Here is a 24,488-nt window from a genome sequence, read left to right as displayed (position 1 = left end):
CTCAGTTTTTTCTTCACATTTACACTCCAGGTTCATTTTCATTCAATAGAATACCGATCTTTGAAAAACCTATTTGATTGTGTACATTCTGATACATTAATTTAACATAGTATGTGCACCTTACCAAAAATAAATACATTAAGAAAATTAAGAAAAAAACAGATAAGTACAATAAATGTTATCCATTTTGCATGGTGAAATTAAACTGGTTTGTGGTGTGAACATTTGTTTCACGCCTGTGATGCCTTTTCTTTTACAACTGAAGACATATAGAAAGATGTTTGTCTGCTTTTGCCTTCAAAATAAATATCTGCTTTATGAATGTGCGTGTGTAATGGAGAAGATGGTTGATCATATTATGCTATCAGACAAGTCAAATGAATGAATACAATAGTCACATTTTACTTTACTATGAAACATTCATGAGCAGAAAATAACATCACAGGCTTTAGGTGTTATGTTACACAAGCAACACTTCACAATGAATTTACATCACCATGGATATACTACTTAACTTGGCTTATAACAACTGCTTTCCCTGATTTTCTTAGAGATGTGTATCAACATCGAAATATTTGGATTCTATATATTTAAATGTGTTAGTAAGTAATATAGTTGGTATCTTCAGACGTTTCTGTTTTTTAATTACATTTTCTGAATCAGTTTACTTCAATATAAAGTAACCTACCTGTATAATGGATTCTGTGCTGTATTTATGCAAACGCTGTATTACACAATCATTCTGGTATAACACAAAAATACTTATGAATACATATGCATGTACATATACATAGTTTATAAATGCAGGATTATTATAATAATATTTATTATTATTTACTACTACAACTACTAATAATAATATGGAATGGTCAATCGCCAATATAGATATATTTAATTTCACATGATCATTATTATTATTATTATTATTATTATTATTATTATTATTATTATTATTATTATTATTATTCCAACAATCACAAACTCCTCCTACAATTTTTAGGCTGAGAGATTACAAATGTGTAATGAAATTGAAAATCATACATAGCAAACCAGAATCTGACACATACAATGACTGACTGACTGACATACACCAAGATGCTGACAAACAGACCACAGAACAATGTTTTAGTGGCAATATAATCATAAAAGCGATTTCAGGCTGCAACACTTTTCCCCTATAACAGTAGTGTAGTGTAAGAATTTGGGCTGGATATGGGATATCCTTGTCACCAGAGAGCAGACAGAGGGATACGCACAAACACACACACACACAGTTGTTAGTAGTAGCAAACAGATGTGTTGTTACAATGATATAACAAGATATACAAACAGCACGATATGGCATTTACAAGACAATATAGAGTGTCTATAGGAAGTTTTCACCCCCATTGGACTTTGTCACATTTTGTGTTACAATCTGAAATGTTGATGCATTTAAATAGGATTGTTTTTCACAAACCCTGACAAAATCTTTATATTTTATCTGTATGTAATCTGTTGAATGTACAACGAATTACCATAACAAAAACTTCCGCTGCCTGGTAATCACTTTGTAATTCAGTTCTTGTGTTGCTGTAGATTAAAGTTTATGGTAATTAGGGAATCTATTAAGTATAAGTATTTATCTATAAGTATTTCCATCTGAATGTACTTCACAATGAAAACATAACATATGTTTTAATTAGATTACTGGTTTTATTAATTATGCCTTCGTCTATATGTACATATGTAAATATAAAGCTTTGATATTTCTATTTCCCTTGTCATTTGTGTTAGTATAGTTTTTTGGTAATGCTAAGGGGGCTTTGAAACTTGACCTAGTTTAGGACTTCGACATGTTATAATCCAGCCCTGTGGGATGTGGTGGTATGATTTGTTTCTGTGCAATATGTTTAAATATTTCAAATCTTATTCAGTTGTCCATATTCTCAGTGTTTTCAATTGTTCTATTTTCATTTATACTACTGCCGCATTGATATACCTTATTTCGGATAGTTGTATATTATATTATATTCATATTTCTTCACTCACAAACTCATTGCATTATAGTCTAGTGTTTGACATGCCCATGTATACACTTTACTTTAATGTCACTTAAACACTTTGTGGGTAATGACTGCTGCCACAGAAGACATTTAGACATATTTATATATAGATAGAAATGTATGTACATAACCTGAATAAACATCAAATAGCACTTAAGTAAGAAAAAGTGTTTATAAATCACCAGCGCCCCCTTACGAAAACATAGTACTGTAAGCGTTTTAAGCGTAAGGCACGTCACGTCAATTACGTACAACACTACAGTCTCCCAAACTATCGCGATACCCTGGGCAAAGGCAAGCGCTGCACCGAGCTCCAGGAAAGCACGGCAGCGGCTCTGGGTTGTCGGCTCTGGCGGTGTGAATCCCCGGAGGGACCGAGGGCTCTGAACGCGTAATTAAAACACATCAACTGAGCGACAAAACACGGCAATGGAGCTGAACTCCAGCGGCCGGTCGCCCAGGGAAGAGGGCGAGCTGGAAGACGGAGAGATCAGCGACGATGACACGGAGGAAATGCTGTTCGTGCGCCGCGATAAGAGGCCTAGCGGGAGCTTTATCAGCAGCTCAGGGCGTTCCGCTCGCAAAGCCAAGGCTCCGCCACGTAAAATGCCCCCGTCTATGGGGGGACCAGGCCATGACTTCCGAGGGAAAATGCCCTTCAACCGAGGTCCACATCCTCACCCCCAGAGCTCAGCCGGGCACAGGCAGCAAGGGGGACTCGACCGGTCTCTCTCGGGCCAGCACTGTGACCCGGGCCCCAGGTCCTCCTTCTGGGAGCGCAGTCACACCGCGCTGGGCAGGCTGAGGTACCGGGGCAGACCGAACGATGGACGCGGCGACTGGGGGCGAGGAGGCTGGGGCGAGGCTGCGGGAGACCGGGGGACTGGGAGGCCTCCGCCGGTCCGACTGGGCTTTCCTGGGGGGTCGAACAGAAAGGAGTCGCCTCAGAGAAAACGTATCCTTTTGTTAGATCTGTTGACACTGCAGTACTTCTTATTATATACAGAATTAATAGGAAAAATTTTCAGTAGAACGGGTGTGTATATTTTTCCATACACTGAAAATGTGAACATGTCCAAATTGGGTAACTGGCTATAAATATTCCTGTCCATAGCAATCCTATTATCCTACTGTCACCATTAAGCGTCAGAAAGCCCTCTGCATCTCTAAAGGTTATGTACGTGTAGCTAGAATTATATTATCAATATTATTAATATGAATAATAATAACAGGCAGGCAAATTAATGAAACCTAATGAGAAGGAAATTAGATGTGCACGTTGAGTAGCTTTGAAACATCTTACAATCCATGGGCAACCTTGATATTTAATATATGATGATAAAACATTTCAGTTGATTGTAGTGCAATAATTTGCAACAACATGGTTAAATATTTCCCACACATCAGTTGATTTAAACCTCAGGAAAATATATTTGATCAAAAGGGGTAAATCTTCATTGGAGAAAAAAATAAATAAATAAAGAAAGGGTAATCTCTTGGAAAGTCCATTCATGTGGGTAAGCTGTGAATTGCAACTTAATATAGAACTATAATATAAAGAATACAACCCAACTGTACATTTCTGTAAGCTAGCTAAGATGTTTTGTGTTTTGTAATCATTGTTGTGTTGGTAATTCATTTTAATAGTTTACCTTCCTTTACCCCTGTGTTCAGCTAAATTTATTGGGAGGCCTGTGGCTACTAGGAAGCCAACCTATGCCACTGCCAAAACTGAAAATGGTGTTGAGGAAAGCTTTGAAGACTTGCTTATGAAGTATAAGCAAATTCAGCACGAGCTGGAATGTATTAGGAAAGAGGAGAAGATGGCATTGAGCTCCAAAGAAGAGTCTCCTGTGAAGGAGATCGAAATAACCCCAAGTATTGAACAGACTGTTTCAGAGCCCGACAGTATCCAGAAAGAAGCTGCAAAGAAAGAGTCTCCGTCTCCAGAGAAGCCAGAGATCAAAGTGTTTCAGGCCTTTAACCTGAAGCCTTTAAGACAGAAGCTCCTGACGCCTGCTGAGAGGGACGCGATGAACAGGAAAAGCACAGAGGAGGACGGAGACGACAATGCGGAGGAGACTGACATGAGCCCTCCTGAGTCTAGTGACACTTCAAAAGGTACAGAAACATCCACCTGAGTAAAACAATTGAAACGAGGTTGACTGGGTACATACAGCTGCTCTGGTAGGTTGGCATTTGTGTAGTTGGTTACACTTTTTAGTTCCAACTTCTACCCTAGAAAATTATAGTGCTTTCACCATTTTCTGAAGGCTGTAAATTGTCCCACACTTCATAATGAAAACCTTTCACTTAATCTTTTTGAGATGTTTTATATTATCTCAATATGTTTTAAGTCTTCAAAACTATTTTACTACATTTTATTTACATCACATTTTTTAGATTGACACTTTCCAAGAACTGATCATTTCAAACTAATATTTAACATAATCTAGTGTAATTTTATCTTAAACTAAAACGCTTAAGTTCTTAAAACCAGCTTCCAATTCTCCTTTTTGCATTGTCAACCTATGTTAGGCAATATCTAGCCTCTCCTATATTAGGCAATGTTTAGTGTCTTAAATTTGAAACTAATGCTTTTATCATGTTTGTTTTCATTCGTTTCAATTATTTTAGCTTTAGTGAAAGAAGAGGAGGAATGTGATGCCAATATTTCTTGTCAAAGCAGCAAAGAATCAGATGAGTTACCCGAGAAGGTAAGGGCATTTCCAGATGAACAGTGAGGCCTGACTGGCCCTTAACCTGCATTACATCAACAAATGTCTACAGCCTAAAAGCATAAACTGGCTAAAACCGTAGAATAAGCTTGACTTGAAAAGGTCATTTTTAAGATAAGACCATAAAAATCCTTAAAAATAAGATGGGTTTGCAACATCATAAATCTCTTAAAGTGGTAAAATGGGAAATTCATTTTTTGTGTGGCACTCATTCCTGTCTGTCTGATCCAGGAGGTTAAAGACGAGGATGAGGAGGTCTCAGAGCTGCAGCTGCGCCTCCTGGCCCTGCAGTCTGCCAGCAAGAAGTGGCAACAGAAGGAACAGCAGGTATTGAAGGAGAGCAAGGAGAAGCTCACCAAAATCAAGCCCACGCAGGACAAGGGAAAAGCTACAGCCAAAACCCACACGGGGAAGAAAAACGTCAGTCCAGGTGAGCATTGTTTTTAAATGTCTCGCTTTATTGCGAGCTGATGAACTGATTTTGATTGGAAGATTCTGTTACATGGGCAAGCTTTTAATATTCTTATGTGCATGCTATCAGGCTCAGCTGCTAAACAGGCCTGGCGAAAGCAGCAGGTGCGCACATGGAAGCTCCAGCAGCAGAAAGAGCAGGACAAGCCCCAGGGCGAGGAGGAAGAGCAAAGACGGGTCGACGAGGAGGAGCGCAGGAAACGGGAGGATGAGATCCGCAAGATCCGGGATCTGTCCAATCAGGACGAGCAATACAACCGCTTCATGAAGCTCGTGGGAGGGAAGAGGCGGTCGCGGAGCAAGGTGAGATTGCAGTGCTTGTCCCCTGTCGATTTGGGTTTCAAAACCGAGCTTCAGAGTTGCAGAAACTCGGAGCGCTCCATTTGAACTGGCTTGGTTAATCAAAGTGAGCTTAAGCTTAAAAAGTTTGATAGATTAAGCTTTTTCAAACGTGTTTACAGTGTGATAAAAGGCAAACCATTATAGTTTGACAAATTGAGCTTTCGAGTAGATGCATTTATATATATATATTTACTTTATCAGGCAGGACGTATAAGGTGGAATTCTTACAGTCTTGGTGCGGTAAGTAACACAATATAACAGCCGTTAGTTTTAATTGACCTCTCAACACAACTTAAAGTAAAACCCAGCTCCAATATTTGTATACAGTTATCTTCTGGGAATTGTTTATAAATGATATACAGAGGTTATATTTGTATTTAAGTGACACTGCCCTCCCTTTATTCTGAAGAGGCATTTACTCTAAGGCAGTAGTATGTGGCTAGTACAAGCCTTGTGTATTTATAGTACAGTTGGTGCTCGCCTGGGAGTCCCTGTTCATTTGTAACCAATTGCTGTGTGCTGGGAGTCCCAGGGCTGCTGTGTTGTGGTAAACAGGCTCCGTTCCCTCTGTTTCCTTGGAGAGACCGGAGTGGCTGAGGTTAATGGCAGCAGGGGCTTTTATTTTATGCTACAGCTGATTTTTCTACTAATTTAGTTTAAGTTATTGATTATTAAAAAGGGGTGAGACCTTAACCCGGTTAGCTGTAATGGATATTACCGTTTTCATAACGTACTCCTTAACGTCTCCGCAGTCCCTGGACACGGAACACCGAAAATCTCTGAGCAAGCTGGGCACGGACACGTCTGGAAACCTGTACCAGTATGACAATTATGACGAGGTGGCTATGGATACAGACAGTGAAACCAATTCACCAGGTGATGTGGTTTTCTTTGTGTACACGGGGAGGACAGCCTGATCATTTTGTACATATTTGTATGTGTTTGTTTTATTTTGATTTGTTATACATTTTGGCAGTTAGCTTTTGTCCACAATTTGTATATCATCGTTTAACTCTTTTCTTTTCATACGATTTCACAGCATCTTCCCCAGCACACAACCCTCTCTCAGACGATGTTCCTCCATATTTCCTTCAAATGTCCCAGTTTCCTTTGGGTGTTACTCCTCATGGCATGGTATGTAGGATTTGCTATGCATAACAATACAACTTCAGTACTGCTCAGATTTTTGTCTTATTGTGAATGTATATAATCTGTTAGTGATTAAAGTACAATATGCATTTTTTTATATATTGCCAGTTACCTTGTTTGAAATGTTTCAGATTTTAATTTATTTTAGCATATTACTCGATCGCAATTCTCTTGAATGTGGGACTTTCAAGAAATCAGAATGTCCAAATCTCTTCATGAAAGAAGTATGCTTCTGTGGGTCGTCTTGCTTCACATAGTATGTGGCACAGAGGTTCTGTCTCGATTGACCGTCTCTAGACTGACACTGCCTGTGCAACTGGGGTATGAGTCAGACTAAATACGCAAGCTTCCTGTTGTGTCTAGACACTGCCTGCAAGATGAAGGATATTGGAATTGGACTTTGACCAAACAGGCACAAAGAATATTCACCTTATTTAGCATGAAATCTATATTTTTGATTGTTAGTCCTCTTAGACCTAAGAGTGGCTACTATAAAATCTTAAAAAATGTCTCTAGAAGTTGTCCTTTGTGAACTTTTTTCTTTTTGTTTGGTCTTCTACAGACAATCCATGCTTTGAATCAGCATTACCTGGACCCACTGGTACTTGGTCCTTCAGATCCCCCTCCTCCTCTGCCCCCACTGCCCCCCGAGGAGCCAGAGCAGCCCCCCAAGCCTCCGTTTGCAGACGAGGAGGAGGAAGAGGAGATGTTGCTCCGGGAGGAACTGCTGAAGTCTCTGGCCAACAAGCGGGCTGTCAAATCCGAGGTACATGTGGAGCTTAGCTGTGCAGACAGGCCAGCAGGTGGCAGCCTTGCACTGGGTTTCCTGTGCATCTGAATTACTGCAGACAAGTTGCACTGTGGGCTTGTCTCTAGCCATTTGTTGTACATCTTGATACTTATTATTGTCTTTAAATTAGAGCCGTGCATTGACTGTTATGGCTGTGAGTTAAGAAGGGTATAAATAAAATGTGTTCTACCTCTTTGTAGTACATAACAGGTGAGAGGGAACTACATAGAGAGCTTATACTTTTTATTTATTTAATTTTAATATAAATAAAATGTATATCCTGCTAGAAATGTATTTTGTAAAACCTTTAGATTAGACATTTCCTATAGTAAATACAGATCTAGCAAGTGTGGATATTTAGGAAAATGACACAAAGGAAAGGCTGAGTAACTTCTTTTCTCATCACATTTATAGGAGACCTCCAGCAATAGCGGCCCACCTTCACCTCCCATTACTTTTACCAAGAAGTTACCAAGAAGTAACTTATCAACTGTCAGCATGAACACAGTTGCTCAGTTACGCCCACCTAGCATGAAATACGTCCGAGGACCTCCTGCCCCCCGATCCCTGCTGGTGGTAAGTGTAAGAAAGGAAGAAGAACCCTCTAATATTTTAAATCAGAGGTTTTATGGCAGTTTAAGATTACGACTCAATGTTTTGGAGAGGAAAATGGTTCAAAGCCTGTAAAAGAGTCTAATAGGAATTATTCCATGAACTTCTCCTATCTTACAAAAGCATCTTAATTTTCTAAAATAACATGCCTTGACTAATCATCAGTTCAGTAAATACACGTGTATACTCTGAAGAATTTGTGCTTTTGCTTGGAATAATGCATTACTTTATTAATTTTATTTTCTTTTAAAGATAGCCGTCAGCCTTAACAAATTTATTTCTAACGGTTATCTTTGAATGCTTCCATTGTCAACAAGTTTACAAATGAATGTTATGCTTTTTAAGCGAAATTCTTGGCAATGAACAGAAACATTGAGCTTGCTGTCTTCACGTTACAAGAGGTTTAATTTTCACGATGCACGAGCACAAGAATGATCAGATGTGGTGTTGAAAGTCTGCTACCTTTGTTTTTATTTCTAGTGAGTTCATGCTGGTAGCGAGATCTTCTGTGTAGATCTGACCATGTATTAGGATTAGCTCCTATTGTTTAATTTCAGACAGGCATTTCTATTCTTCTGGTTATTCATTCCAAGCCTCCCCGTCCCCTATTCTTTTTTGCTGTGTTCCACCAAGTTTTAACATGCAGTCCAGGAATTGCCAGAACTCGGCTCAATGTGACTATTATTTTTCTGCATGAAATACTAGGCATATATGAGTACTGTATATGTTATATCTGTCTCTTAACTAAAGAAACAAAGCTGAAAGCACAGCAGTAGTATTTTGGTTTTATTTGTCCTCTCAGCACATTGACGATGCTGTCTGTCTGAGCTGTAAATATAGACTTCATGGCAGCTTAGTTTATACTTTTGCCATATGTCAAAATTTCTACTATAAGTGTAAAGAATTACCTAGGATTGGGGTTCTGGCTTTTGTATGCACTAATATATTTATGTAAGTTGGCATTTGTTGTAAACTATTAAACTCAACTTACTGCCATAACTGGCATCCAAAATGCTACCTTCTGTAGCATTCAAGGTTCGCCCATCTCTTATCTTTGCACTGCAAAACCACAGCCTAAAAAGCCGAGTTAATGTATCAGATCGGGCTGATGGAGCTCTCTGCGATAACCAGCACACCACAGGGACTGCAGTTACAGCAAGTAAAGCACGCTCTTGCTTTTCTCTTGGCTCACATTTTGTTTTTTGAGAGATTCATACACATCTGAAATGTGTATGCAAACAATTGTGTGCAATTATTTAAAGAAAATTAATACTGTTCATAAGTATTTTAACAATTTGACACATTTTCTTTGGCGATTGTGTACATATACATTTTCTTTTGCTGTTTTACTTTAATTTTGATTCTGCATTCCAAAATCACATTCCTTTTGCATTCCCATCAAATCTTTATTGCAGGGGTCAGTCATGTATCAAATTGTTGTTTGGCCATGATAAGAAGATTGTCAAAAGCCATGAGGACCTCTTCAAGGATTGACTTTAGAAAGAGTCAATTTATGAACAATTAATTCAAATTAAAAATGAAATTGTCACTTGTGTACCGGGTTTATTTTTGGCTGATAATGCAGTACTATATATTTTTTTTTAATGTTTGAGTTCTTGCATGCATGTCTGAGCCTCACAACTGCTTCCGTTGTTTCGCAGCTCCCCAGGCACAAAGCTGTGGTTGTGCAGCTGAATGACTCTGATGACAGCGAGTCGGAGGGCGAAGCTCCCAGCGCCAACAGATTCGTCTTTGGAGGTCTGGAGTCCATGATAAAGGAAGCCAGGAGGACAGTAGAGGTACAGTAACTGCCTTGTTAATGGGAATTACGTAGGCCGCAGTTATGTACAGGTCAAGATTCTTCATTAATATACATCTGGAAAGCATTTTCTGATTATTACTTTGGTTATTTTATAAAGGTTAAAAACAACACGCATTGACGATTTGTTCCTCTTTCACTGTATATATGCGCTACGGATGATCGTTGTGGATTCACACATACTGTCTTACAGTCCCCCACCTCATTCTCTTGCAGGCATCGAAACCAAAAGCTCCTTCAGTATCAGAAAAGGAGAACAACCCTGTTAAAACCCCAGAAGCCCTCCCGGATAATAAGAAGATTGAATATCGCCTGTTAAAGGAAGAAATTGCAAGGTATTCCAAAAATATTTTGCAGCCAACATTAAAAGTGACCGTATTTTACCAAATCTGGATACTAACCTTTTTTTTCTTTTGTAGTAGGGAAAGGCAGAGAGTTTTGAGGTCTGATCAGTCCAGGGGTACCCCTTCTCCTGTGAACTCGGATGTGGAGTTGGATGTTATGGGAAGATCAGCAGTGGCCGATTTACAGGTCACAGAGGCGGAAGATAAGCTTACAAAACACAAGTAAGTTCTGTCTAGACTTTGAATAAACTCCTTGAATAAACTGTATAAATAAATCTTGTTACATCGTAGTCAGTTGAAATGAGATTGTCAGTTTTGTAAAATCCCCATTAAAGCAGCCTTTTCTTTCCTTCTCAAACTCAGAAACCTGCTTTTAAAGGAAGAGCTGCTCCTGAAGCACCTTTTACAGCAGGAGCTGAAGAAAAAAGAGTCTCTCAAAGTATCTGAAACAAAGGTAGCCAAGCTAAAGGAACAGTTGCTGGCAACTGAAAGGATTGTTAATGCCAACAAAATCCTTCTGAAGAAGCTGCAGGAACAGGTCAGTGTTGAAAGTGTTGATTTATGCATGCAGAAATAAGTGTGTGTGATCATCGGTTCTAATGAAGCTTAAACATCCTGTCAATGTCCTAAATCAACCACTTCTGATTTAAATATATTGAATTGCATGACAAAAATATATTTTTCTCCTCCTCAGACTTGTACAGAGGATTGTTAAGCATCATGTCTAAATATGCTATTCAATCGTTTTCCTCAGATCAATAGAGTGCAGCACCGTGTGACTGTGAAGAAACATCAGACCCTAAAGTTTGAGAAGGACCTGGCCCAGGCCAAGGCTGTCGCTGGCCATGGGGGAATGAAGCGCAAAAATGAAATCACGTACCTGTCGGTGAGTTTTGTTCAACAGCAAAACAATGCCCCGTAATCTGTATGTAGACGTGGTACAGTGTGTTTCTTAGCCACTATAAATGATAGTCACTCATGTTAAATAAACTATTTATTTTTAGTTCTAAATATCATTCTGGGATGTCTGTGTAATTAGCTGTGTAATGTTTTTCATTTTAAAGCCAAGCAAGCTTCTCCGCCTTGATGGCTCAACTGCCAGGAGCCCAGGAAAGCAGTTTGCAGAGTTGATTGCGCAGGAGAAGAAGCGTCTGCAGAAGCTGGAGTCAGAGTACGCCCTGAAGATCCAGAAACTCAAGGAGGCCCAGGCTCTGCGCAGCAAGGAGGTATCGGAGCCGGCAGTCGCTGGGGAAGAACCTCCCACATACCCGCTCCCTCAGCCCTCGCTTCACGACCTCACTCAGGACAAACTGACTCTGGACAGTGAGGAGAATGAGGCGGAGGATGAGGAGCTGTCTCTGTCTCTCCGGGAGCGCCGGCGCTCTTTCAGGGAGTCAGGGGCTTTTACTAAGCCCAACCTCAAACACACGGAGGCCAGCGCAGGCAAAGAGAGCCAGAGCAAGCCCTCCAAGAAGACGGTGGAGGAGACCGAGCTCTTCCTTGGCCTGAACGTAGAGGATCTGCAGAAACGGTACAAGGAATCGGAGGACTTGAAAGCGCTTATTGAGAGAAGTAGCTTTCAGATCACGGCATCGACTGGAAAGCCTGTGTGTGGCAAGGTAAAGAGGGGGAAGAATCCATCCAGTGGACACAACGGTTCCGCTAAACCTGAACACAATGTGGATACGAAAGCTTTGATTTTCTATCGCACTTCCAATTCAATTCTGTCTTCCAGGAGATCCCACTGGATTTGGACCTGGTGGCCACACAAGCAGGTCGTGGAGAGCTGAAGCCGTCCCCCTTTGGACCGTATCACAGTCCACTCTTAGTTTTTAAGTCTTACAGGTACTCTCCTTGTATGTAAAGTAGATATTTACTTCTGTTCCCTGATAATGGAGATTTTATACAATTTCTACTCATTGCTACTATAGGAACCTTTATGAGAATTTGAATTTAAACTTTCTAGTTTTATGCCACTATTTGAAGTGTTTTCCCATATCGCTACAAACAAATGCATAGCTTTTATTTATGGAAGAGTTTAGCTGAACGTAATGAATACATTAACAATAAATAAAGTAGACTAGTGATACTTGCTAGCTTGATTAAGCTTGATCTCTTTTGCTTGTTTTTAATATTTAGATTCAGTCCATATTTCCGGACCAAGGAGAAGTTATCACTAAGCTCCTCTTCCTACAGCAATATCATTGAGCCGAAAAAGTGTTTCTGCCGGTTTGATTTAACTGGCACGTGTAACGATGATGATTGTAAATGGTAAGTAACTATGTACAATATTTACTATGATCAGTATATATTTGTCAGGTGTGCTTTAAGTTGACTTAATGCATTCAGTTTGGATATGTGAGAAACAAGGAAAAGTGTATAAGATGAGCAGTGTGTGTAGTGTTCATGTGACTTTACAGTTGATTTATTATTTATTTCTTAGCAGAAGAATCAGGGCGACTTACAAAATATCAGAGCAGTACAAAGTGCAATAGTACAGTTCAAGGCAAAATACAATTTACACAAGTGTATAGGGGATACAGTAAGCAATATATAAGGTCTTGCATCCTAGATTGTAAAAGTTGATATGTGCAGACAAGATGTTAAGTCACAGTTAAGAGCTGAGGGAGAGGGAGCATAGGGGAAATCAAGATAAACAATACAAGAGCTATTAATGCAAAGGCAAGAGTATGACAGAATGATGTATAGAAGTGCAATCTTACAGGAGAATGAAAGACTAAATTACAAGTACAGAAAAGAAGTCTTGAGTAATCGCCGGAAGGAGTCGGAGACTGGTATTGATATCTTTAAATTTCCAGTTTCATTCTTCCCTCACCGTTCTTCTTCCAAGAAAACATTACCAACCTGTTAGATGATCTTGTATAGTGTATAATGGCGTTCGTTCATTCTAGAAAGCTTTAATTCCTTTTGTAATTCTTTCAGGCAACACATGAGGGATTGCACTTTAACTGGAAACCAGTTGTTCCAGGACATTGTGTGTTATAATTTATCACTCATTGGGTGTTCAGAAACCAGTACAATTGAGGACATCAGTATTGCTACAGGTACCTTTTTAAATCCCTAATCTCTAAATGTTACTCATTTCAATAGGCTAAATATATTTTAATATGATAGATTTTTATGTTGCAATGCTTAAACATTCTGTTCTCCGTAACTGTGGGACTGGCTTCTTTACCATTTAGTCTCCAAACCAGAGATATTGAGCAATGAGTTCAGTCTACCAAGTCGTATAAATTCGTATTGATTGGCCTGCGGTTACCCTGCAATGTGCTAATGCCTCATTTAGGCACATTTTTATGCTTTCAGTTTTACAGCAGAATGCATTACAAATCTTTGACCCAATAACATTGTGAAACATACAACCTTAACCTTATCAAATTTCATCACATCTCTTGACATTTAATTAATATATTAATCATTCCCACCTGATAAATTGATCATCAGAAATTTATAGAGTAAAGCATCTGACAATGTTCTGCAATATTACTTTCCTGGGGATCACTTAAATATAAATAATGCCTGCTTCATTTTATTGGACAGGTGTCGTTATTCTTATTTAGTTTGGGGGTTTTAGTTACGCTGACTTTTCTCAGTGTCTGAGGCGCTGCTCGTTACTTTACTTTGCCAGCATTTGTTACAATCTGAAATCCTAATTTTGTCTTTTCAGAGAAGTACATTAACAAACTGTTTGGAATGAACAAAGACCGAATGGGGACGGACCAGATGGCAGTTCTCCTTGTTAGCAAAGTGAATGAAAGCAAAAGCCATAGTGAGTATTTAGTAAAACTGTTGCTATTCAGTGACATCTATACATTACAGTTGGCTTGGAAGTGTTTGTTTTTGCTAATGTGTGTGCGTGTGTATTTAGGGTCATTATTGTAAGTGTATTAATGTGTATAAAACAGTATTACTTTAGAAGTTGCAGTTAAACCTGACAAAGTTTACAATGCTTGTGTTGTGCAAAAGGAAAATCTTAGTTCTGTGAATCCACATATTCATGACTTTCAGATATTGCTCAACGGGTTTTGCGCGGCACCTCTGACTTCCCCTGTGTTTATTTCAGTCCCTCCGCACACAACTTGTAAAGAGGTCAGGAAATGGAGGCCCCAGCCACTGAAGAACCCAGAGCCGGAGAACAGAAGCAATAGCAGCGATGAGGATGAGGAGAACCTGGGACTCGTCAAGTATGGTGAGAAGCATCAGCCAAACATCCCCTCGTTCACATTGAGACTGTAAACCCAAGGCCCTGTCTCTTGAGGAAAAATTCATTCATGACCATTTTTGTTCGCAAAGCCCTAGTTTTGATCCCTCTTGAAGACTCTTGCTGAACCACAAGTGAGCTCTATCTGAAATGATTTTGCAGAGCGACGTTCAGAGCCTCCCTGGAAGAGCAGCTCTGCTCTCGACGTGTGTATAACGCCAGATGACATCCGCTACTTCACCAGTGAGACGGATGACATCTCTAACCTGGAGGCGAGTGTTCTAGAAAGCTCCAGGGATGTCCAGTTATGGATAAAGTTGGCTTACAAGTACCTCAATCAGAAGGAGAGGTGAGTAGACTTGTCAGATTTTTGGAGTGGTTTAAATATCCCAATTGTATTTTATTGGTTTCTACTCCTTAAAACTAAACAACTTCTCTTGTAGCCCCCCATCTGAATGTTTGGATTCTGCCTTAAACACAATGGCCCGAGCTTTGGAGTACAATCGAGAGAATCCCGAAGTTTGGTGCCACTACCTCACGCTGTTCTCCAAACGAGGCACAAAGGAAGAAGTGCAGGAAATGTGCGAGACCGCTGTGGAGTACGCTCCTCATTACAAAGTGTGGTGGAACGTAAGTCTGCCCTTTTAACCGATCAAATATCGAATGTGATTGGACAAAGTCATAATATGAAAATGAAAGGCGTGCCATCCTATGTTGCTGCTATGTTAGAGAAAAAGCAGCTCTTCTCATGACTAGAGTGCCATGAAACACATTTAAAGATCTTGAAATTGATAAGTTTAAGTAAGAGATTTAATTGAGAGTTGCCTTTCCTTTAAGCCACCAACATCTAATTGTGTGGAAGCTGCCTCCCTATTCTCTCTGCTAGACTAGAGGTCAGAGTGTTTCGTTGCTTTCTCTCGTTTGTCAGCTGTGCTAGCCCAAGAATTGTGTGCTGGGTGTGTGTTAAAAGCAATTCAGTCCTGAACTGTGAGGAAATATTAAAGCCTGTTTTTTTTGTTTTGTTTCAGTTTTTAAATCTCGAGAGCTCATTTGATGGGAAGGACTACGTTTGCGGTCGCATTATCCAGTACCTGCTTGGCACAGCAGGGGGAGATGTATCAGAACTGGCATCATTTCAGTTGCTGGAGTCACTGCTGTATCGAGTTCAGCTCAGCCTGTTCACGGGCAGACATCAGAACGCCCTCGCAATCCTGCAGGTCAGTCTTTCAGTCTGAACTGTCCCAGTCGTGTGCAGCTCAATAAATGCTGAATTATTGAGAAGTGAGTTTGGAATGATACAAGCTTGCATATGTTGCCTTATGTCATGTATTCTGTTTACGCATTGGTGCCTACTCCTACTTTCACAATTAGGAATGCAAAGTTTTTATCTGAATCACTACGATTTATAAAGTACCATCATCACCTTAATAAGGCTATAGGGACCATTGGTTTTATAGAAGTACTTGATCTAAATCAAAAAGGCAAAGAAAAACCGAGAGATCCACAATGAGAACAGAAATAAACGACTTTGGCCTTTGCAGCAAACATTTCTCTTGAATATTTCTTACTATGATAGTTTGGATAAAGCTAGAATTGTTAAATGTGAAAATAAAATAAGGAAGTTGTTAATCTGGACACTTTCTAAATTGAGTAAGTAAGCAGGGATCCTTGTAAACAACACACTTGTCAAAACTGCAGTGTAGTAGAGGCTCCGTATGAACTTCTCTGCTTTAGTCATGTAAAGCAGAGGCGTCATCTTAGTCATATTTTATAGGAGATACATTTTTAAATGTACCAGGTACGTGCAGCAAAATGTGTTCAGAATCTTAAATAACCCTCTCGGGTTTCTCGTCTTAGTCTTTTTGTGTAATAAAGTCTATTTAGGTCAGGATCCGACAGCCATCAGTGATGAGAGCGAAGTAACATTATCTCTCTCCAGAATTTAATTGAAGAACATTTTGTTGCTTCCAACACTTTAAGTTGGCAAGTCATGCTGACATTCGCTTTTCTTTTATTAAAACCCACTTGGAATAGAGTGGAAAAAATAGATTACCATGCATTCGGATGGCACCCGAATGATATAGGTAAATATGATCTGAATACAGCATTATATAGGCTGGTTAAGATCGTTGTACAGGAATGCATGTCATTGCTCATGTCTGAAGATTGGAGGACTAGATAGGTACATGACATCTGCACAGAGTGCTTTATATTTAAGGCCTTGTCAGTTTCTTTCTATGTATGTAATTATCTGATCGTATCAAGCTGCATAACTATGATTTGTTTAAATATTTTTGTTTCAGAACGCTTTAAAATCGTTGAATGATGAAAGGAGCCTGGCTGAACACCTCACTACTGCGGATCGGTGCCTGGCCTGGTTGGCTTACATTCATCTCACTGAATTTAATAGCCTTCCTGTCAGCTTGTACGATCCGGCCACTTCAGTCCCCTCTCGAATCGTCAGCAAAGACTTCTTTCTGATTCCCTGGAAGTCGGCACGTGACGTGAAGACTGATCCCGACATGCTGCTCGCTCTGTTTGAAGGTCAGCATAGCGGTTCTCTCGCGCGCGCGCTGAGTGATGACCTTGAAGTGTAATGCTGCATGGAAATACTGCTCGAACAGGAAATGAGTATCTCTGAATCACGTTTTCTTTATTTAAAAATAAATATCTGGTGGTTTTATTCACCCAGTAACATGGTAGTCAAGCAGAAAACAGATTTCTTGAATTTGTGGAGTGGCTTACTTCAGTTCGTGACCTTGGCCTCTCCCTGACAGCAGACTTTGGAGCTGTAAAGTATTACAAAAAAAACAGTTTTTCTGAAGATGACATTGTTGTTTTTCATAGGTGACCTTGAAGACAGGTGCCACTTATCTGTAGTTTTTTTTCCCCTCTTTCTGTAATAACTTGTAAAATACATATTGCATCAATACCTGTTTAAGATGAAACTGTCTGTAAATCAGTCATTTTTATGTTTATATAGGTCCTTATATATTTAAAAATATAATAAAATCGCAGGAAAGAACATCATATGGAACTTTTGTAATATATTTAAGTTCTAGAACAGTCAAAATACCCCCCCCCAGAGTTTCAGATTTTCAAAAGGGTGATAAGAAATAAGACTTGTAACTTGTCTTGCTGTGTTGTTTTTCAGACGCTGTGTGTCAGTGTACTCAGGAGAGCTTATCCAACGAAGGGAGGATGACAGCTTGCTTACCTTTGTATAGAAACATGATTCTGTTGAATCAGATTTTGGGAAGGTGAGGTTTTACTTTTAAAAATAACCGTCTTCCCTGGCTTCCACACTGTCTAACCTGGTGCTAATGTTGTTCTTGTTTTCTAGGTGGGATGCAGCTGTCAAGCTTTGTGAGACTCTGTTGATGTCTTGTCCTGCTTGTTGTGAATTGCTAGAAACTCTGGCTGAACTTTATGTTCAAAAGAATGAAACTGACAAAGCCTTTGATGTGTGGCTTGCTGCTCTAAAAAGCAATCCTTGTAACGGACAGATTTTTTATCATGTTTGCAAGTTTCTTGTGTCGCAGGTGAGTCCCTGAACCCAGGGAGTTATTTCCAGTTACTTCACAGTATTTCTGAATGACTATCATAGAAGGTGCTTTATTTCAGATATTTGTGTAGAGTAAATCATAATCCGTAAGAATGTAATACTTTCAGATTTCGTTTTAATACCTTTTGATATGAATTGTTAAATTAAATATCATTACCTGTTAAATTTAATTAGCAGACTTTGTGATCTTCTATGCAACCTACAAATGACCGACCTTATTGCCAACTGTTATTTAATGTACTCTGACCAAGGTGATCTTATCTATTTCTACACAGGAAAAATCGCATACCATAGCCCCTCTGTTTCAGGAATTTGTTATGTCTTTCTGTGAAAGTACAGCAAGTGAACAGCATCCTGTCAATGTACTGCGGTAGGTTTGACAGGGGGTGAGAGAAAACAAGGTTAAAACAATGACCTGCATTGTCAGAAAAAGGCTGTTCTCTCTTTTCAGATTGTCTTTCTCTGTAATTGTCTATGATAGTTCTTAAATTATTAGCAGCTGATTACAGGCAGTATTAGTCATTTTAGTGTCACTGCAAGGTAATCTCTGCTATGGAACAGGAAGCATTCTCCCATTCACACAAACTGATTCAATCACCCATTTGTGATGCTTTTACAGTTTCATGACCTCAACATTACACGTAAAGCAGTGGAGCTCAGTGTGTGGAATAGCTTCACTGCAGGCTTGTTTGGGTAAAGAAACCCCAGCTTACGCTATTTATCGGAATAGGTGACTTCTGTAGAGCAAAGTCTGGCAGTATAGACACTGCATTATATTATCCTTGGCAGGGAATCGTGCCAAAATTCACTTGCAAAACAAATCTAGCCATTGTGAGTGTTTGTTTATGAATCCTATGTTAAGGATTTCCTGAGTTCAAATATAGATACACTGCTGTTTGGTCATCTTTTGTTTTACGAAGTCATATTTTTGTAGTTTTTCCCTCTCTTGCTGTAGTCTAGATTAAGAACTAGTTTAAGCACATGCGTATTTGGAAGTGCATGCGAGAGGGTTAATTCACAGTCCAGACATGAATGCAATCATCCAAGATCAATATGGTTTATGGTCTTGTGGGTTTATGGCTGTGTTTTAGAATCTCAGTAAAGGAGTAACAATGTGCCTGTTGTTGGCTTTTCCACTTTAAGGTGAGAACTGATTATCTACGGCCATGAAAAGGGATGAGTGTTATAGTGATAGTGAGACCGCAGATAAATTGTCGGTGTTATTGATGCCTCAGAGGTAATGATGAGTGATAAGGCTGTAAGAGCCCTTTCAGATCACTCTGGACAGATGTCAGGACCACACTGAATTAGTTTACTTTTGTCCGTAATGTTGGCGGTCTAAATTGATATTCCCGCATGGCGCAGCACCTGCAAAATGAATGCCATTAAAATCCATTGATGCATAATTGTCCTTTCTTTGGGGAAGAATTGACAGATTCAATGTCTCAGGAAATGGCAGCAGCAAAATGAATTTAAAGTCCAAACAAATTAGCCTAGGAGATGTAGGAGTGTGTTGTACTTGTGACTGGTTTGTAGACCAGTTTGGATGTTTTAAAAAAAAAATTTGGTAAATGACTGTTGGGGGAACTCCTTTAATATTAAATGTGAACAGTCTAGTGCATGCTATTTATTTTCTTGTTATAACCTAGTTAAATTTGTTTCTGGTCTTTTTATAAAACATTTTCTGTGTCAAATCAGGCTTCTTCAGGCCACCTAGCTAGTACTGTAGGTGTTAATTAACCTACCTCTTTCTTTTTCAGAATTAATTTGGCACAGCAGGTTCACATCATTAATTCATTGATTCACTCCAACTTCTGTAGTATAAAAGCTAGATTAATCATGTAGCCCTTCTCTCATTGAGTTTAGCACTAATACAGAATGCACTTAATTTCCTCCAAGAAATAATATATTGTCTTATACTTGATTATATTCCGAGGCATGCTCAATTTTTCTAAATTGTTCTAAAAAAGGAACTGAACCCATGTAGTCATAATTATAATTTGATTTGTATCATTTTCTTTTCCTTTTAGCTACATTCTCAATATCCCAACCCGGAACACTTTCCAAACCCCCTGTATTAATCCAGACCTCAGAGATCAGCTCAATGACCAGATGCCCTATCTATGGCTAATCCACTGGTAAGTTTTACATTTTAAAAGGGTGCACTATAAGATCATAATTCACAGTTTAGCTTTGTAGTTACTTTTCATAGGGTGTTAAATGTGTATTTCCCAGTGTTCTTTAGCACCTGAATCGATGAGATACAGATCATATTGCCACATAGCAATATACTTCTGCATTATTCACAACAGCCTGTGGCAGTGGGTACATGCCAACGTGGGGGAAGCAGTGGATGCCTTCGAGAGGGCCCTGGGCACAGTCATGCAGCAGGACGTAGTGCAGCAGCTGTGGCTGGAGTGAGTACACACTTTAACTGGTCTTCAGTCTGCCGTCTCATCTCTGTATGTTTCCATTCCATCGTTTGCAGTAAACTGTCATGTATGCTGGCGTAACCTGCAAGTGGCTCCTCTGACTTGTCTCCCTCTTGCCTTGCTCTCCCTGAAACCCATGTAGTGTGGCTCTCAGAAGATAGTACCAGGGAATGTCAGTGCCAAGGCTTGGAGTGTAGCTAGAGCCAGGCTGTCCTCAGCAGGCAGTCCAGCTGCCTTATAATCCCCATGGAAAGGCTTCTGGTGTCTGTTGCCAATTACATTTACTTGCAGAACTCTTAAGCCCTTCTTGTTTGGTACAAGAGACAACGTGTGAGCATGTGTGCCTTTTCTAATGCATTAACAATGTACTGTTTTGTTAGCAATGATTGATGTCGCAGCGCGGATGGTGACCTTGTGATCAGGTTCTAACCTTGTCGTTCTCTTTCCAGTTATCTCCTTTTTACTAATAGTAAACTCATTGGATCCAAATGTAAGAGCCGAGACTTCAAAATGTTTACAGATCTCGTGCACCGCTGCCTGGTGACTGTTCCCACGAGATTTACCGTTCCTTTCAGCTCTGCCGATTACTGGACCAACTTCCAGTTCCACAATAAGGTAAGGAACAGTGCGCTGCACAGGGCGCTGCACAGGGCGCTTTGTCAGTCATCTGCTGACCAGATGCACGAGCAGATAAACCTTTGTGTTGCACACGGACAGTCTGGTGCTTTACTCTGATACTGTAGCGTTTCTTCCTGAAACGTATTGAGTTAGATACTGGTTTAAAGAACACGACCACTTTCTGTGCATCTGTGTGCCTGAAAGCAAACCTCATTTCTGCTGCATGCCTCTATATATAACTGAACCTATATGCAATGGTCATGATTTTAAAGAGAACAGGCTAATTTGCTTTAAAGTATTTTTTTTTTTTTTGTATAAATTGACTGGTTGTCCATTGTGGAGTATAATCGGAGTCTGGTCTGAGCAGTAGCCGCTCATATTGTCAGGATCAAATGTATTTATTTGCACAGCAGCAGAGCAGGTCTGTGTGCTAATGAGTCTGAGAGTCCCTTGAGCTCGCAGCTTAAAAGCTTCTCAATTTATATTGATCTTCAGTAGCTTCTGATAGAGAAGTGAACTATATTATTGTTATAATCCAATCATAATTGATTCAGAATTTATTTTAAATGATGTACTAAATCTTCCTAGTTGTACATGAACTCGTGCCTCTGCGTTATGAACTGATTCATTTCAGTTCTGAGCTGAAGGCACTGTGCCAGGAAAGTGCCCATGGTGGCTCTGAAAGATATGCCATGTACTCCACAGGTTATATTCTTCTATCTGGGCTGCCTTCCTCATTCTCAGCAGTCCAGTGCCCTGGAAAGGCTCAGATACATCATGCCCACCAATACTGAGCTGGCACTAAGGTACCCATAGCATGCATACAAGCCTGGCTGTTCCCACTGTCCAATGTAATGTAAAGTGAATTGCGTTCATAGATGGGGTTTGGTGTTTGTTCTGTAATGACCATAAACATCATGTTGGGAATTGAATGTCCACCAATTTTCCAGAACATTCATTGTTGGTTATTTCTGCTCACTGTCTCTTTCAGCTGTGCTTTTGAAGACTCAACATTTGTTTTGCTTTTTTATTTGCTTTCTGACTCATTGGCAGTTATGCATTTAATAAATATGAAATAGCTTCCCAGAGTGGTTCAGGATGATGAGCTATTATTTTGTAATAGCTGGAATATTAGTCTCTTTCTTATTGTCTAGGTTGCTGCAACAGGAGTGGTGCGATGGCAATATTGAGCATCTCAAACTGCAGGCCAGAATGCTGACCAGTAGTGTCCCACACTGCCTGCCCGTCTGGAGAATGTAAGTTAAACCCTTTCCCTGTCTGAAGTAAAGTGGAGCCATGCCCACATGATGTGTTTGTTGTCCACTTATAATATCCTTTTGGCTTTTGGATTCGCTCAAGGCTGTGGTGACGTCCTGTTTGTCTGTGTTTTCCTCAGAGCCGTTGCTGTTGAGAGAGAGTTGAATGGGCGAGTAGAGGTGAGTGCACCCCGAGGAACAGGCTGGCTGTTGCTTTTGATTTCATAATATAACCTGAAATCATCACTTGGCTTGCAGGAGTCCGGTCTTTATTTCCTGTCATTTCTGATCGTTACATTTTTTTACCTGTTGAACAGCGTGGTGAATGCTGTTGTAATGTAGTAGTAAATCCAACTCAACCAGGTAGGTGAACTAGTGTAAACTTCACGTATATCTAAAGAGAGAAGGCCCTCGTTGGTCAATAGGTATTTTTTTAAGAGCTAAATTAAAGATCTTGATTTCATACTGTTGGATGCAGTGGTGTTGCTACTGTTTTATATCCGTTTATATCTTTTAGGTTCGACATCTTTACAGTCAAGCTCTCCAGAAGCTGCCCCTCTGTGCCACACTATGGAAAGATGTAATTTTTTTTCCCACCAATACATATCCTGAATTAATTTCAAGCATATACAGAATGCTTTAAATGCAGTATCGGGTTACTGACTAGGTGTTTTGTGTCTCTCTCTCCCTCTCTGTTTCCTGTTCATTGCAGCGACTCCTCTATGAAGCTGCAGAAGGAGGTAAAACTGATAACCTGAGAAAGCTTGTTGACAAGTGCCAAGAGGTTGGAGTGAGTCTAGACGAGCCGTTAAATTTAGGCTCGAGCAGAACCGAGGGAAAGGATCACTGAGCATCTGGTACAGTTAGTCTTCCGTCCCCAAAACCTTATGGCCAAATGAGATTAATTCTCCAAGAATTAACAAACAAATACAAAATAATAATAAATACAAATTACAGTAGGCTGCGCGAGGCAGACGTGGCGAGTTGTCAGTCCTTCCCTATACAGTATTCTTTCCTGACGCCAGGGAACACTTGCAAATCAGATGCCAATCAATGAAGAAAAATGAACTCCTGAATGTCCAAAATCTGGGCCTCTTTTAAGAATCTCCTTGCATCATGTACGTAAGTATGGTTCTGAAAAATGACAGATGTTTTTTTTTTTTTTATATATATTTATATTTATTTGTTCCTATTTTTTGTTTATTTTTTTGTACTGTCATTTTTTTAATATTTTTGTTTTTTACTTGAAGTTCAAGTTAATGCCTGTGACATCTTTCTGTGGTGTTAATGTTTACATGTTTACTTTAGGAAGGCGGACTAAGTCTCCTGGTGATGTTTTGTCCTTTTTCTTTTTTCGGGGGAAAACAAGTCTTTAAAGATTTTATTTCAGGTTTTATTTAACAAATTAATCAGCAGGTAACTGGACTGGCATGTGAAGTGGCTGCCAGGGGAAAGCATATTAATGGGGCCGCATAGGGTCCCTTCTGCTTTTGAGACTCTTCTACATAGACTGCTGAATGTTCAAAATGTAAGAGTCCGCTCTGAGCTGCTCGGTGGGGGAGCCGTGAACCCGTGCACTCAATGCATCAATACTCAAGGATGATTTAAAGAAAAATAAAAATGTGCAATTTTGTTTTGTGAAAATATATATCATAATTAAAGAGTAAGCAGTCAAAGGTCTTTGACTATCTTTCAACTGTTTTGTATTAAATACTACTCTGTAGTATTTTTATTTGAATGTGTTTATATTAAACTATTTTCAATATATGATTATGGAAAAAAAAACTGTCTCACTGTTTTTCTTAACACCGCCCACACAAAGTCTTTCAGCTGCACAAACATGGGCCAAATTGACAATATTAAGGTGTATGTAAAGAGATTTAAAATGCATGTCCTAAATCAGAAAAAATTGGAAATATGAAAATGGTTCTTCTATATAGTTACTTATTGGTTTCAATGATTTTAAGTAATAAGCGAACGCTCCTGGTTGAGAACTCGGCAAATACAGCGTGTCAAGAACGCAGACAATATATTCCCTTGTGGGTTTTACTGGCGAAGGGTCTCATTTGAACTTGATTTAATCAC

General features: G+C 39.5%; 1 protein-coding gene across 2 annotated transcripts; it reads left to right on the top strand.

Annotated features, from left to right (window-relative positions):
• The first annotated feature begins 2,338 nt into the window (after positions 1–2,338).
• zfc3h1 (zinc finger C3H1-type containing) lies at positions 2,339–24,180 on the top strand. 2 transcript variants are annotated; one of them, XM_066723527.1, is made up of 36 exons: positions 2,339–3,000; positions 3,720–4,166; positions 4,683–4,762; positions 5,015–5,213; positions 5,325–5,557; positions 5,798–5,836; positions 6,349–6,472; positions 6,636–6,730; positions 7,308–7,511; positions 7,950–8,111; positions 9,809–9,946; positions 10,183–10,301; positions 10,386–10,532; positions 10,674–10,848; positions 11,065–11,196; positions 11,375–11,929; positions 12,046–12,155; positions 12,450–12,581; positions 13,254–13,375; positions 13,999–14,100; positions 14,395–14,520; positions 14,695–14,881; positions 14,976–15,162; positions 15,561–15,749; positions 16,836–17,076; positions 17,687–17,792; positions 17,876–18,074; positions 18,373–18,467; positions 20,128–20,235; positions 20,410–20,514; positions 20,979–21,144; positions 21,853–21,953; positions 22,302–22,403; positions 22,544–22,583; positions 22,921–22,983; positions 23,116–24,180. In XM_066723527.1, the coding sequence occupies exons 1-36, from the start codon at positions 2,475–2,477 to the stop codon at positions 23,251–23,253; spliced, it is 5,994 nt and encodes a 1,997-aa protein (XP_066579624.1). In that variant the 5' UTR covers positions 2,339–2,474; the 3' UTR covers positions 23,254–24,180. The 2 variants fall into 2 exon arrangements, with proteins under 2 accessions (XP_066579624.1, XP_066579625.1); XM_066723528.1 differs by lacking the exon at positions 5,798–5,836.
• Positions 24,181–24,488: the final 308 nt, after the last annotated feature.

This window comes from Amia ocellicauda, chromosome 15 (genome assembly GCF_036373705.1).
Source record: "Amia ocellicauda isolate fAmiCal2 chromosome 15, fAmiCal2.hap1, whole genome shotgun sequence".
Classification (NCBI taxonomy): Eukaryota; Metazoa; Chordata; class Actinopteri; order Amiiformes; family Amiidae; genus Amia; species Amia ocellicauda.
This window is presented reverse-complemented; position numbering and strand designations above follow the sequence as displayed.

Excerpts from the sequence above, each read along its gene's own strand:
- zfc3h1 (XM_066723527.1), top strand. The coding sequence starts at position 2,475 with ATGGAGCTGAACTCCAGCGGCCGGTCGCCCAGGGAAGAGGGCGAGCTG. Across the intron at positions 5,837-6,348 it reads ATTCTTACAGTCTTGGTGCG|TCCCTGGACACGGAACACCG; the intron begins GTAAGTAACACA and ends ACGTCTCCGCAG. Across the intron at positions 21,145-21,852 it reads ACTTCCAGTTCCACAATAAG|GTTATATTCTTCTATCTGGG; the intron begins GTAAGGAACAGT and ends TGTACTCCACAG.